This window comes from Gouania willdenowi, chromosome 4 (genome assembly GCF_900634775.1).
Source record: "Gouania willdenowi chromosome 4, fGouWil2.1, whole genome shotgun sequence".
Lineage (NCBI taxonomy): Eukaryota > Metazoa > Chordata > Actinopteri > Blenniiformes > Gobiesocidae > Gouania > Gouania willdenowi.
In genome coordinates this window covers 30,592,459-30,608,112 of record NC_041047.1, presented here as the reverse complement: position 1 = coordinate 30,608,112, position 15,654 = coordinate 30,592,459, and the positions used below count along the sequence as shown (strand labels likewise).

Sequence of the window (15,654 nt, the reverse complement as noted above, 5' to 3'; positions counted from 1 at the left end):
TGTACTCCTTCGTTAGGAACACTGACCTGTTTATCTGTTTATTGTTGCGTTTATAACACATACATTTAACTGCGTTCTCGCGCGATTATATAAATATCGTGAGAACTGCTCTGTCTCGTCACACGCGCACTCAAGACGCAACCGGTGGGGATTACCGGATGGCGGACAGTGGGGAAAAACCGGATCAGTGCCGCATCCAGTGAAAACCCCCAGTCAGTCAGTCAGCCCTGAATGCCCTCACGGTTACTCTTAGACAAACACGTTGTGCACTTGGCAGCGTGAGACTCAGCATGGAGCAGGTTACTCAGGTCACTCTGCCCGAGCATGTGGTGAGCAGGGATCTGAACACCAACCATGCAGAAAGCCTGACAGAAACCCTGAGACGTGCTGCAGCTCCGGATCAGTGCTGAAACATAATCAAACATGAACCCCACTAATTACTTAATTGTTGAGCAAACAGTGCACACTCGTGAAGACAGACATGCTGTTATAGTTATGAGTTTCAAAGAAGCTAAATCTCCACATGGCAAGATTTATTGGCTTTGAGCGGCAGCCTGGGCGATGAAAATAAATCCACCATGTTTTGGGGGAATCTCCTCACGGAGCAGAACCCTGAGATAGCAGAGATTCTCTGCTGGATCCGCATGTGAGAACCAGTCCCCGCATCCACAGAGAGAAACCATCAGAGGCGCTCTGAGGTGTGTGGCTTCACAGATGAGGCCAGTGGTGACTGAGAAAAGAGGGGACAAGGCCCTCAATTAGCCCGCGCTCCCAGCGCACTGTGAACCTAAGAATAGAGGCTGAATTTACAGGAGAACGGAACACTTTTAATCAACTCTCAAAGCTGCTCTTTTCCCATCCTCCCCCCCACCCCACACACCTCAATGTCAACAGTTCACAAACACATAATTAGAAGGAGCGGAGGAAATGTATGTGTTTGGTAGCTGATGAGGTTTTATACATTTCAAAATACAAACGTGTGAAGTGACAATTCACAGTCTCCAGAGGCAGAGTCCACAGCTGGAACATGGACATTAATCATAGGGCAGCGTATGACAACTTAAATGGAAAAAAGTACCGATGAACAGCCTTAAAAACACATGCAGAACTGTGAGAACGAGAGACAATCAAAACCACTTTCCTAGACAATACGAGCTGGAGAGGAACAAATGTCTCTATACAAACATTAAAGAAGCAGAAACGTAACAAATAATGCATAACAACATAAAGAACATCACGTCAAGTTTGAACTGTACATTTTGGTCGAAGTTGAAAGAATAATTCTCGACTTGGGTGACGTTTTAACATCAGACGTAATTACAAGTTTGTTTGCAACTTTTCTTCAACTCCAGTCACACATTAACGCACTCGGACAAGAACGTCATAAACAGAACTGATGGGATGAAAATAAACATGTCAATAATGAGCATAAAGCTTTGAAAATTAAGGCAATTCATAAAAAGTAAAGTATTTAGAGTTTACCTGGAAGTTTTATCCCACAAAAATGTCAAGAATAAGAATAAAAAGGCAAAAAAAATATATGAAAATTCTACAAATGAAAACAAAAGATACATATGTTGAGATGCAGGGACGTTAAGCCACAATGTGAATGTGCAGTTCAGCTGCTGTGCTTAAATAAAACAATGGATTGAAAGACAAACCTTTGACAATAGCCGATGTTTAAGACTAAGAGCAAATGTGGAAAGTAAAGAGGAAAGGTGGAGAGAACTCAGAGAGGAAAAGACAACGGCCTTTGTTTGGAGTAACAGTGGAAATGTTGTGAACAGACTACGTCTGGAATAAATATCAAAGATAATGAGAAGAACAAAAATCCTCATGTACAGATGATGGCATGTGATGATAAATGATGAAATCTTGGGATTTCAGACTAAATACAGAAACGATGGAAGATAGTCATTTAGCCAAGAATAAAATAATCAGCTGTAACATTATCCCCACATGTCACCATACACTGTAGGTACACTTTTACTCTTCCTTTTTCACCACTGTGGCATCTCTCTGTTCATCCTCTACTTTATATAGTGTATTATATCATATAATATCATCATATGATAAATATATGACTGATTATGTAAATATGTCAAGTATAAAGCCAAGTCATCTTCATCTCCTACATTTGCAGCGTTAAAGTAAAACACACTGTTCACACTGAGAGGAAATAAAAAAAGTAGTTAATCTGTACTGTGAACAATATGAAAACAGCACAGACACAAACAATAATAATAATAATAATAATAATATTAATAATTGCACATGTACAGTCACCATTTATCAACGCTCACCCAAACGTTTTAGTATCCTACAAGCGTGATATTGGTAACCTTTGTGTGATCTATGTGAGAGAACAGCATGTACGCGGAGGTCGTACCGGCAGCGTGAGGTTCAACTGTTTCTGACCAATCACATCCCTCCTTTTCCCTGTGCTTCCATAATAGGCTCTAGCTTTCCGTCTCCCCGTGGACATTCTCCATGTGTACTTTGAGGTAGTCGTTTCTGGTGAACTTCTTGTGGCAGAGCTGGCACTCGGCCATGGGGCGGTTGGGGTTGTGCGTTAGCTTGTGTCTGCTGAGCATCTTCTTCAAGCTGAATGACAGGTCGCACACCTACAAAGCACAACAAGCATGGGTCAGCACTTACAATCTGTTCAGCTCGCTTTAGCGGACACTGTTTTCTAAGAATCTTTAAAAAAAAATGGCTGCAGGAGAGTGAAAAATGCTCCCACAATCCTGTATATTTTTACTGTCTGTGATGTCACTGTTAGTCTACGAACCTGATTATTTAAATTATATTATAATAACTAATTTCACAATATGATAGACCAGTGGTTCTCGTACTTTTTTATTGCTCAAGTACAATCTTTCTCTTAATTCTGAATCTATGTACATTATGCTCAGAATTCTATAGAGCATAATGACGGAATGAATGAGTGACAACACACATTTTAAAGAATCCTATTATAAATAAGTGAAATGAAACAGTATTTATTTTGTCTTAAATAGATTTATTTCTACAGTTTTTATCGTTTCCAGTCATCTCCCTCCTGATGTGGGACCACTTTTAACTAAAAAATAAATATTATAAAACACCATATTTTTAATGCTTTTGTTTATTAATTTTCCAATTTCTCTCTCTCAAGTACCCCCTGTAGTGCAATGGCACCACAATAATAATAAGGAAAAGTGCAGGAAAACAAATTGAAATATTTTTAACAATATAGAAAAATGTGAAGTAGCATCATTTTGGTAGCATGCAATTTCATTTTGCTTGTTTTTTTCTTAGTTTGACGCACTTTAGCTTCAACATAAACGATTTTGTCATGTTTAGTGAAGTGGTTTTGTTGGTCAAACGGGGAACTGAGGATGGAAATTAGCTACAGTGTTGCTTTAATCCTGCACATTTACATACTGTATTTCAAGTTTGTTAGTGTGTATTGTCCCATTTTAGAAATAAAGCAATCTGAATCTGAGAATGATTTGTGAGCTGCCGTCCTCACGCACGCACACACGATCCTCAATCCATCAAGATAATCCGTTGTCAGTTTGCGTTCAGCTGCAGTGTAACACACGCTCAGAGAAGCACAGCATGGGTTCTCTTTGCTCAATCTCTCAGAAACTTTGGTTTCTTACATTATATTGAAAAAATCTTCCACAAAACAGAACAAACCATGTGTAATATATGCATAATATCAGTCACATCAATGTGCAAATACATAATTACTCTGATGGGCGACAAATCACAGCCAGCCTCAGTGAGAAATGACCATTGGTTTGAAGTGAGACAGTGAGAGAGTCCTGTGTGTGTCATGGCAACCCAATTGTTACTGGATGCTTCGACAACATATTAATGATGTTATGACAGACACTGCTTTTAAGCTCCTCTTGAAAATGTTCCTAGAAATGAGCGCCTTTTTTTCCCCCCTTGACTCACATTAAATACATTCCACATGTTATTTCGATCATTCCCAGCAGTTTAGCGTCGCATTATTTACAGGGGGAAGAAAAAGGCCCCCAGATGTGTGACACTGTCCAGAGATGCTTCGCTGACGATGAATAGGATACTTATTATGTGGCATTAAACAACCCCTGTGGATGGCTCCCCAGGGGATGTTGGAGCGTTTTTCCATGCTGAGGATTGAAACTGGAGTATTAAAGCTGGGATGACATTTGAGAATCCAGACTCTGCTGTTTAATTTTCCTCAAAGTATTAGAAGAGATTTGATTCTCAGCGAACGAGCTGTCCAAGAAAAGGCATTATTAAACGTGAAGAAAAGCGAAATGCTCAGATTAAACCGAGGGCATGAACACATCAGCCAAAGTAATGACCATGTGACGAAAAGGCTGTGGATTTTGTCACTTTGGATGTGATGTTAGACTCAGCATATGATGCAAGGGAAACGCGTTCAGCCTTTGTAATGGATTCAAAGACACAGCAGGAAGATAAAGTGTGGTAACAAACGCCAACATAAAATCCGAGTGACATTATATCACAAGGAACGAGATAAACAAACCAGAGCAAAAATTGTGTCAATTGAATAAGTGTCGTCCTTGTCTGACGAAGAAACACAAGAAATCAGAATGATGTGATAACAGTCCTTAAAGCTGATATCCAGAGTTTCTATGTTTATGTATCATTCTTTCAAAATGCAAAAATATATAACTAGTCTTTTACTATGGTTACTGCCAGTGGTCATTTATATACAGTACATTGATGTATATAAGTCCCTCCTTCATCCATAGACCTCTATACAAATGCAATAAAGTGCCGACTTTGCCCGACTTTGACTTCCTGGAGTGGGCCACTGTCAATCAAAGTGGCAAACAGCAAACATAGCATCATGGAGGAGCGCTCCAGAACTCAAGTTACCCATTCCACGATTGCCAACGTATAAAGCTTCTACTAAAAAAAACTGTGTACAAAGCTTGTGGATAAACGTTTTCGGGACCGCAACAGAATTTATCTTAGAGCTGCTTTTCAAAGATGGAGAGACTTGCTGCTTTTAAAAGGATTCCGAATGGACCAGGATTTGGCGACTTTTCTCATGGACAGGTGATAAACATGTTTTAATTAAAAGTTATGGAACTCTAACAATAAATGTGTAGTTTCTCTAGTTCTGCGACTTTGATATGTTTTGCAATGAGCGTGCACAAACGTAGAGGCGGAGTTGTTGACTTTTCCCTCTTTGAACATAACGTTCTGGTGTGTGTGCTGTGGTCTTTTGTTCTGAATGTGGATTAGCTACAGTTTTAGCCGAGATTCTTAGGATTTCTTAGGGATATGGACTGTGTGATTTCAGTGATTCTTTACAACATTTAAATCCGTGAAAGTCACGGAGGCTAGAGCTGACCCTGCGGCGGGTCCGGTGGGGTTGTAGAGGTTAAAGAAACTTTGCAATCTTCTATGGGACTCCAAATCCTACAATGCAATGCACAAACCTTATCCAAAGTTCAAGTCACATGACCATTTGACAACAAACCATTAACAAAATTGCGCATAGCAATTTGTAAATAAATGGAAAGTGTCTATTCGTACGGTTGGCGTACGGACAAACCCCGGTGCTATTGGTACGGTTACCGAAATACAAGTACGTAGCATGTCAGGGATAGGGTTTAGGTTTAGGGTTAGGTTATAACCCAATATCGCAATAATTTTTAGGGTTAAGGTAAGGTTTAATCTTAGTCACGTGACCTAAACTGGCCAAATAGGGGCCCTCTGTACGAAGAATGTCGGTATATTGATACGGCAACCGTACGGATAACCACTGCCAAAGAAATATCCCCATTTTTTGGAAGAAATACCTTAGATGTATTGGTTTATGAAGTTTAGCTGAAGATCTTTGATGGAACCCAACAGACCAAACAGAACCCGACGGGTTCAGTATTGTTTTCTATCATTTTGCGTGGGCTTGGGCCGGGCTGGGCGCAGCGCGGTAAATGAGCGGTCAGGTGATGTGTTTCAATTAGTGCAAAAAAAGATGCGAAAGTGAAAAAAATCCACCCAATCTACCCCACAGCAGATTGATTTTATATTCCTATAGAGCTGAAAATATCATACCCAGAGTATGTATCTCGGTATGTCTAGAGTTAAATTCAAATAAAACATTGGTACTTTTACAACTGTGTATTGTCCCACCCCTGAAAATAAACCAATAAATATCTGCAGCAATAATTCAGTGATGTCCACCAACCAATGAAACAGCAGCAGCTGATAGTGACGGCTGGCTGGACTACTGTATTATAGATAGTGGTTTCCACTTTGTTCTCCTTCCAACCAGCCTGCTCTATTCGGTCCTCCGTATATATCGGTTCTTTTCAGCTACTGTACTCATTCCTGCTGAGCTTCATAATTAGCATCCTGCTCTTCCTAAAGACATACCATGTTAGAATGGGACACTGGGACATTTTTCGTTGTATTTTTCCATTGTTCTTGGGAGGTTACATCATGTGTGTTGTGTGATATTGACATTGTTTTTTTTTTTTTTACTTGAACTATATAATTATATTATTTCAGATTAAATGAGTATTTGAGGCTGATTCAGAAAGACCTCACTGAGGGAATCAACATTAAACAACCTTTTAGGATGAGCTTCAGGACTGTTACTGGTCCTCACTTATCAACCGTTCATACGCTCAGATCTGAGTGTACGACGTGCACTCGTCCATATTCAGGCAAGCTTCGGTATTTATAAATTCTCACGTCAGGTCTGACCTTGTGTACACAAATCTGAGTGTGGAATTGTGATGCAGAACAGCCAAATCTGACTGAGTCCAAAAATAAAGAACTAAATTAAACAAGCCTTAGCTGCCATTTAAGCATAACCAGACACACATTCAGAACAGATCAAAATGGATTAATAAAACGAAATAAAACACTTTTCAAAAAAGCCCACGTTATTACCGATACCTGCAATTTTTTGGTTTTCCTTCAATGAACGCACTAACAAACCCTACTACTGGGCAGGAGCTTGTGGGTTCAACAGTGCGCAACAAGCAGCGATCACAGGAGTGCTGTTTCGGCTGGCGGACCAGCGGGGGAACATTGCTGTATATATACAGAAGAACTTTATGACAATATTTTAAGCTGTTTTGCACAACATTGCATTAATGTACCAGCGCAGCCTGATGAGCCAAAACCGGACCAGTGGCAGAGGCTTTTAAAAAAAAATTATTTATTGGCTAAAGCGTGCGAATAACTGAGGTCGACATAAAAGTCACATTTCTGTGTGTCTCTCCAGGATCTCTGCTGTGAAGTTGTATGCAGCGCGCACAGGGGGGCAGACGTCACCTGCTTTTCTGAGCGCCTTTATACGGTGGCGGACGGGCAAACGCGTAGCAAACAGCAAAATGCTGCAAACACAGGAATGCTGGAAAATTGTACCATTAAATTAAGTTTCACACTGTCAAAAAGCATACAGTATATTTGTTTTGCTCCACCTCAGATGTGAGGATTTTCTTTCTTTTTTTACCAGTGTTTGTTTGATCTCAGTGGGCGGGGCTTCCAAACCAGGAATTTATCAAACCGCATTTATCAACACCCCGATCATTTGTACGCAGGGATTAGTCAGATATGAACGTTTCATGAATTACACGTTGGTTCTGTCGTACGACCAAATGTGCACTCAGGTTTGCACCTGTTTTCACGCAAGATTGATAAATGAGGGCCAATTGTGTTGAAATACATGGAAAACTGGAATTCCTCTCGTTATTATTGCACAAAAACTCAATCAGTTTTGTGACTATCCATCACAATGGAAGCTGTAGCGTGTCACATAATGTAATGTTCAGATGATTTGCAGTTGAAGAGTTTTTTGGCTTTTACACAGTTGTGGCTTTCCAAATGAAAACACAACACATTAAATCAGTCACTCCGTGTTTAGAACTTCCACAAATGGTGATGAAGTGCAGCAGGAAAAAACGGTTTCCTTCAAACCCTGGCAACAAACTTTGTTGCATCTTCCCACAGCGGTCTGTAAGAATAATTACTTCTCCAACACGATTATATGCAGAGCATCATTTCTCCCTCTGATCCTCTTAATATGTTTACAGGAGATCAGCACACATGGCTCCTCTAGAGAAGAAAGATCACTATCAGTCCCAACTCTTCCACACTTCTGGTATCCTGCCAGAGCCCCAACACACACACACACGCTCACGAACGAAAACAACAGCACTAGCAGACAGAGTGTGTATTTTTGGGACACTCACGTCGCATTGGAAAGGTTTCTCCCCCGTGTGTGTCCTCATGTGCTCATCCAGTCCTCTCTTCTGGCTAAAGGCCTTGTTGCACTCATTGCATTTGTATGGCTTCTCCTGCACACAACACACACACACACACACACACACACACACACACAGTGAAAGAAAAACATATGGAAAACATGAGAAGATGTGGAAGTATTCCTGTCACACATATATAGTCAATTTTCATACACTTGCGTCCCTATCATTTCACATCCCAGTGGTTTTTTCCTCTGTGAAGATATAAAATGAGCAATTGTGCAGCCCCTGCAGAAGGGAGGAAATGACTGGCACAGCGGCCATGAAAAACACATGGATTCTTAAAACACTGAACTGAAAATCTCTTTGAACATGTATCAGTGTGCTGGCACTGTGGGGCTGTAGAATATCAGTCCTCTGTCTCCACACCTCATCGGTTTACCAAAGAACATTTCCTCTGAGCCCTCTGGAGGCCTGTCTTAGTGTCAGTCAAAGCAGATATCTTACTCTGTGTGTGCGCGTGTGTGTGTGCGTGTACGTGTGTGTGCACAGTGGAGGAAAGGGTGGACAGCAGTCCGAGGGGAAATGTTGGAGACACCCAAAAGACCGGAGAAGAAGTAAGAGATAGCATACAATTGGTTCCCAGTGTCACCATTTGGGAAGCCCATTTTGACAAGTCTGGCTGATAGCAGAGGCTCAAAGCATTTAAAGCTTAGTTGTCATGGGAACAGGGTGAATGCAGGAAGTTAGGGTCCTGGGAAAGGCGCTATCATGTGGGCGGGGCACAGAGCACGCAGTGGCACTGGATACAAAAGGAGGTAAAGATCAGGTTCACTGCATGTGCGTCCGTGTGTGGCTTCAAGCGTTTAACTGATTTTTTTGCTCACGGCACATAATGAATGTGAACAGTGTAGTTTAAGCTCAGTGTGTGTGTGTGTGTGTGTGTGTGTGTGTGGGCGTGAAAGCGGTAAAACACACTTTGTGGTTATTGTGAATTCCCAGCTAAAAAACCCCAGCTTCACTAAACATCTCCTCGTTTTTCCATCAGGGAAAACGCTCCGTGTATGAAAGAATGAAACTGACTGAAAGGTCAAAATTCAAAGGTCCAGAAGCATATGGATGGATGATGATGCACGTTACCCAAAATGCATCTCTGTGACCCTGGTAACATCGAACATCTGTACCTGGTGACCTTCAGTCTTCAGCAGATGTTCACCCGTTTGACCTTTGACCCGACGGCTCCGCTCAATCTGACCACTCTCTACAAAGATCCCATCAATGTGTAAAAGCATGGAGTCGTGTTTACTTACACCAGCAGAGCCAATGGTCTCATATGACCCGGTGACCACATGGAGGTATTAGTGGAGCAGCTCAGTGAGTGAGGCTTCAGGCTGCACTCACCAGTGATCACACAGCTACCAGTAGCTTCTAATGGATTATAGACATGCAAGCAGCAAGGCTCAGGGCAGTGCCTCTGATTGGTTAAGTTTTCATTCTCTTTGGTCGAGCCTAGAAAACATAAACAGTGACTAAACACATTTCCTTGTTAGTTTGTCGTCTCCAGAGATGCCCCCGGCTTTTCTTGATCAAAATGATTAGAAATAACTCTGGGGCGGATTCACTAAAATCTAAAATAAAGGCTGTTAAACCAGGTGTATCCCTAAATCCTGTGGTGACGCAGTTTCCTCACCTGCTGTGAGGAATTCACTAAGATTGCAGCAATGATCAGCGCGCATGCAGAAGTGGTGGAGACCGCCCCTATTTAAATGAGCGTTTTGCTCGTCAAATGTGGAAACATGAGTTTACAGAAGCACACAATGACATTTGAGGAAGTTAAATTGGAGGCAGATGGACTTCGCTGTCTGCTGCACAAACATTTCATAATGTATAAAATTAAGGGGTCTATTTTTCCATCTGGACTTAAGCGTTTTTTTGCGCGCCTGCAGTTACACGCTTCTCTCCTATGCAATTCTCCGGTCCAGGTTCCTGACACGCCCACCGTGCGTAAGTAGAGCAAAAGCGCGTATGTGTAAATGAAGGCAGGCTGAAGGAAAGGAGGCGGTGATGTCATTATTTTTTGGCTGTCTAGAAATCACGGAACATTCGGGAGTTTTCCCAACGCTTGTAAATGTCATTGAAATCCATGAAAATGAAAAAGTTCACTTTTAATTTGAAACGCCTTTATTGATAAACAATATAACAGGTTGAAAAGATCAGATCATGTGCAGACAAGGTAAAAAAAAAAAAAAAAATAAAAAGAAAAGATCAGATCATTGATCAGATTATTGCAGTGTGACTGAGTCACAGATACAATCTCTCTCCTTGATCAGCGCTTCATCAGCATTATTGTCTTCATAATCATCATCGCCTTCATCATCATCATCATCATCACTGTAAAGCGTGACCGAGTTAGATGAGCTGGAGATATGAGGAAATAACACGGCCGCAGAGCGTCCTGCTTTAATACAGAGGGATGTTTGCAGTGAAACAGAACTATTGGCTTCCATAATTACAGTTTTAAATATAAATTGTTTAAAGTGACCTGAGCTGAGCCTCATTAAAATATGTGTGGGAACAGTTTCTGGTCCTCATCTGCATATGACAGCTTGTTTCACTCTGTAGTGGATCAAACTGTGACTTTACGTTGGACATAGTATGAAAATAGTTGAATCACTGTGACCAACGTGGACAGAAGTCTGCATCTGTCAGAGTTTTAATTATTCGCGCAGCAGCAGCTGAGTGATCACAGCTGCTGCTGCGCGACGCACAAGTCCGTGTGGCTTCAAATGTAACTAAGTCCATATTTCTATACTGCAATATAATGTTTCACCTTATTGGGGTGCTGCACTTATTCCAGGGTTAGAAGCGCGTAAGAGAAAAAGGACTTACGCACACCGGAGAATACGCGTAAAGCCAGATTTGAATGGGAAAACCCACATTTCAGGGACGCTCAGCCCACAGTGCGTAACTGGGACAAACTTAAGTACAGGGGGAGAATAGCAGCCAAAAACAGCGCCGCTGTGTGGCTTTTTGGACTTACGCGCATGGGAGAATAGGGCCCTAAATAAACAAATAAAAATGTTGTTTATTTATATAACTACTTTAAAACCTAATGATATTTATTCCCCGTAATTTAATGTTGGTGCTCCGTCATGTCCTGTAACTTTGCTCTGATCAGTCCATGAAAAATAGGCAGATTTGAATGGAAACCGTCCAATTGATCTGCCATTGATCTGAGTTAACACAGCAACACAGTCTGTCAATCAATCTGCACCAAATGATGATGATCTACTGACCATCATCCAGCAGGTCTGAGCCGCACTCTGTCACACACACTCTCATATGTGAATATTGTGCCATCACTGCGTAAATTATGCATCTGATCAGCTGATTCTGGCCTGACATCAGCGCGACACGAGAGTTTGAAGGTCAATGGAGAGAAAGTTCACTGGAGCTGTGCGTCCGAAGCGAGAGGGCGGGTCCTCCGAGTGGACTGTTGCGCTTCACCGGCCAATCAGGATTGGCATAGTGAAATAGAGTGCTTCTGTTAATCACAAAGTCTTACATAAAGCTAATTTGAGTCAGCAGATAAAAGCGTGGAATTTAAATTATATTTCTCAACAAGGTTAACTGGTGGACTTTGGTTAGAAACGCCCCCACATTATTAGTAATTAAATCTAATGTTTTAATGGAAAGTATTTCATAGATGAATCAGTATAAATATGGACAAAGCCAACTCCTACTTTGTTCCATCATCAGTTGCAGCTTCTCAATGCAGACTGTTTTTAATCTTACAGAGATGTGCCTTCCTGCCGCAGATACTCATTTCCTTTTACATCCTTCGTTCCCAAGAACAGAAAAGCAGTGTTTTGCAGTCAAAGAATAAACATAAACAGCTGTTTATATAAATCTCAAAATTATTAAAATAACCCTGAATGTCTAAAATGTCATTGGCTCATATGTGCATCAAATGTGTTTCATTTTACTCTGCTGATGTTGTGGTTTGTGGTACAAACACAAACTTCAATAGCGTCCATCTGAAACTGGCATGTACGTTGACAGTGAGCTGTACGTCCTTCAGCCAAATGACATTTGCTTTTCTCAACAGTGACTTCATCTGGCTCTGCTGTGTGTAACTGTTCAGTTCATATTTCAGAGGTGATGTGAGCAAAGGCAGGTCTAGGAACATCAGAGACTAAACATCAGTCTGTTTAATCAGCAGCCTGCGAAAAAATTATACCTTCCTGTTTCTAGTGAGACGCACTAAACCCCTGCAAACCTCTGTTTATCAGCAGAATGTGAGGGAGCCTCTGGACATCATTAAAGCACAACAAATCTTAATAGAAAGTAAAGGTAAACCTAGTATCCTCCAGTTTTTGCAATACCAACTCATGACAGAAATCAGCGATGAAAGGCGTTATCATCTTATTGGTCAGATGTGACTCAAAGATGGCCGCCAAGTGCACATGGAAAGGTTTGCTTAGATAATCAACAGCTCGAGCAGTGGCACAGTGAAATGAAGTCATGATGATACTATTTCCCTTCTCCATCTGCCTTTGCGTATAAACAACGCCTGTGTGCTCAGATTTTCAGCTTCATATTTTCCCCATTACTTTAGATTTTTACATTTCATGTCTTTCATTATTTAGATTGTGAATCTGCTATACTGTGGTTATTACAACACACGAATAAATCTTGAATTACATCAGATCTTTGGTTCTTTTTCTTTGGCATCACCACTGTAAAGATTCCAGGTTAAGGAAATAAGCATTTTCACACTCTGGAAGTGCGCATGCGTGACCTGCGGGGGTCATAGGTCAAGAGGTATAAAAATGTGAACACAACGCTGTTTGTGCTATGCACAGATGTTCAACAAACTTTTTGTACGACAAAGGCAGGCCTAGTCTATCTGACATTCCAATGTATTGCACGTGCAACACTCAGACTGCAGTCACTCACTTATACCAACTTTCAATGAACATGTTTCATTGAATATTTGAGGCTACCGGACTCAATACGCCACTCACTTTGTTCTTCTTCTTCTTGTTTAGTACACTAGTTTAGTTAAAATCACTACTTCTCTGTTATTTGTGAACGGATCGGGCTGAAATTTGGTAGATATAATCTATGGATGTGTACGCATCGATTTTCTATTTAGTTTTAATGGAGAACGAGTCGCAAAAAAAAATGTGCCTGGAATAATCTATGGTTAGCTGATTGTTTAATATTATTAATTGTAAATAAACATATATCAATGGTAGTGGTTCTGTGAGATGGTGAAAATACACAGAGAAGAACAGAATATACTGTATCGCCTATTTCTAATCGCTTGAATCTGACCATTATTTTGGCCTTTTATCATGTTTAGTACTGTATATCATACCAGTGCAATATACCTAAACTTTATGGAGCCTAAGCAGTGTAGCCAGGACCCATACATTTGCCAAAACAACCTCCATTTACTTATTTTGACAAATCAAATGTATTAATTAGTACTCTGTAAACTTCATGGGATTTGTTAATTGGTTGTTCATTTAAATAAAATATTTTCTGATTCTGATTAGGTGAAACAGCACTGATCAGCCAATTCATGTTTACAAAATTTGACTATAACCTGGGTCACTGTTGAAACCCAAAATACAATTATTTCTAATTCTCTATAGCCTGTGCGCAAAAAATATCCGTTTCCCCAAATTTGTATAAAAGATTGTAAAAACAACATGAGAACAAATCAATTATCAAATAGGATACAACCTGTATGGGAAAAAAATAAAAACTGTTTTACAAAATGTAAAGATTGTTTGACCGATGTGAAATGAAAATCATGTGCACACTGTAAATGTTCTCCGATTTTTCATCTCTGTGGTGCAGAATTACATTGTTACAACGTACAAGTTCACTGCCTATTAAACTTCGTGAAAGTGCACCAAACGTGCTTAAGAGGATTAATAGACTAAACTACCGATACTGTTATTAATTTTACATTTTAACACTTTAGATGATTTACGAAAATGGGACGGTTACGTTGAAGTCACACGAGATAACGTTGCGAGAGATTACCATGTTCGTTAGCCACACTGCTAGACCCTCAGTCACATTATTAATGGGAAATATTCTTATTATTACCATCAACCGGAAAATCACCCTCACGTTTTGCACAAAGTCCTGCACAGACATGTGACTGTCACAAGGTAAAATGATGATGAGTTGAACTAATACACCAATGTACCAGCGCCTTTTTAGATTTGAACGCAGTGCTTGTTCATCACTTCACATTAAAAACACATTTCCAGATAAAGCTCTGTGTTCTTTTTAGGTCACAGGATAACATGACGACTAGTCAAACCCTAACACGTAGCATGAGATTTTTTTTTTAACGGGATTATGGGCGTGGTTGGACATCATTTGTCAGTTTGTTACACTTTCTAGACATTCAATCACCCATTTTTCAGTGGGAAAAAAGCGTATAGATGCGTGAGAAAATTGCATTTGAGGCATTTCTGTGTCATGCTGGGGCCCGATTTTAAATAAAGAGAGAGAGAGAGAAATTAAAACAAGTCAGTTTGCTGAATTCCGTTTTTTCCATTTGTTTTCCACCATCACAGAAACCCGGCGTCCCTATACACATTTAAATAGTAATTATTGTTAAACACAAGAAGACATAGTTTGTGTACAAGTGAACCAAAGAGAGTAGGAACACTTGACATTTTTCACAAAGTTAAAGTGTCATACAGTGTGTTGTACACTCTATAATATGAGGTCTCAGTTGGATGAAATTCTTCCCTTTTGATGACTTGTATTATCACATGCTGCCTTATTGAGAATGTGAAATGAAACAGAAACGTACACCAACCAGCTGGAATACAACTATGTTAGACTGAATACTGAATTATGTCCTGTTTGTTCACAAGAACAACATGTTGCACAGTCCTGTGCCTCGGGTTGATGTTCCTTGTGGGTTAGGTTGGTTAGATTTATGCATGAGGAGTGGTTACAGTTACAGAAGTGGTTTAGGGGAAAACAAGGGAATGAAGCAGGGCTCGTTTATTACACTCTCAGTTGGCCCAAATTTTAAAAACCAGAACTAAAGCTGGGCCAGACATTTTCCACGGCCACAAAGCCAACATTCAAACCAAGGAAAAGGTATATAATTAAAAGCAAGATTTTTTTTTTATTTTTAAGTAATAGGGAAAACTAAATCAATATGTAATTAAAAGACTTTAATAAAGGTGAACCAGTGGTGATACTACGTTTTTGAATCAGTTAACTTTGGTTTGGCAGGAATACCGTACTTTGTAATGCTTTAAACTAAAACATATTGGGGCAGAGGGGAGTTATTTCCCCCTGTGAAACACAGTAAACATGTTAAGTTGTTACATCTGAAAAAGGCAAAGCAAAGGCTGCATCAGAAACATGTAGA

General features: G+C 40.3%; 1 protein-coding gene across 2 annotated transcripts in view; it reads right to left on the bottom strand.

Moving 5' to 3' along the window:
• Nucleotides 1–1,421: 1,421 nt before the first annotated feature.
• The window catches only part of prdm5 (PR domain containing 5), a 70,669-nt gene continuing 56,436 nt past the window's right edge, over nt 1,422–15,654 (bottom strand). For both annotated transcript variants that reach the window (XM_028444843.1, XM_028444844.1), the window contains exons 15-16: nt 8,223–8,327; nt 1,422–2,624 (exon numbers count right to left, since the gene is read on the bottom strand). In XM_028444843.1, coding sequence (XP_028300644.1) covers nt 2,460–2,624; nt 8,223–8,327 — 270 coding nt within the window. In that variant the 3' untranslated portion in view covers nt 1,422–2,459. The remainder of the gene's footprint in view (nt 2,625–8,222; nt 8,328–15,654) is intronic.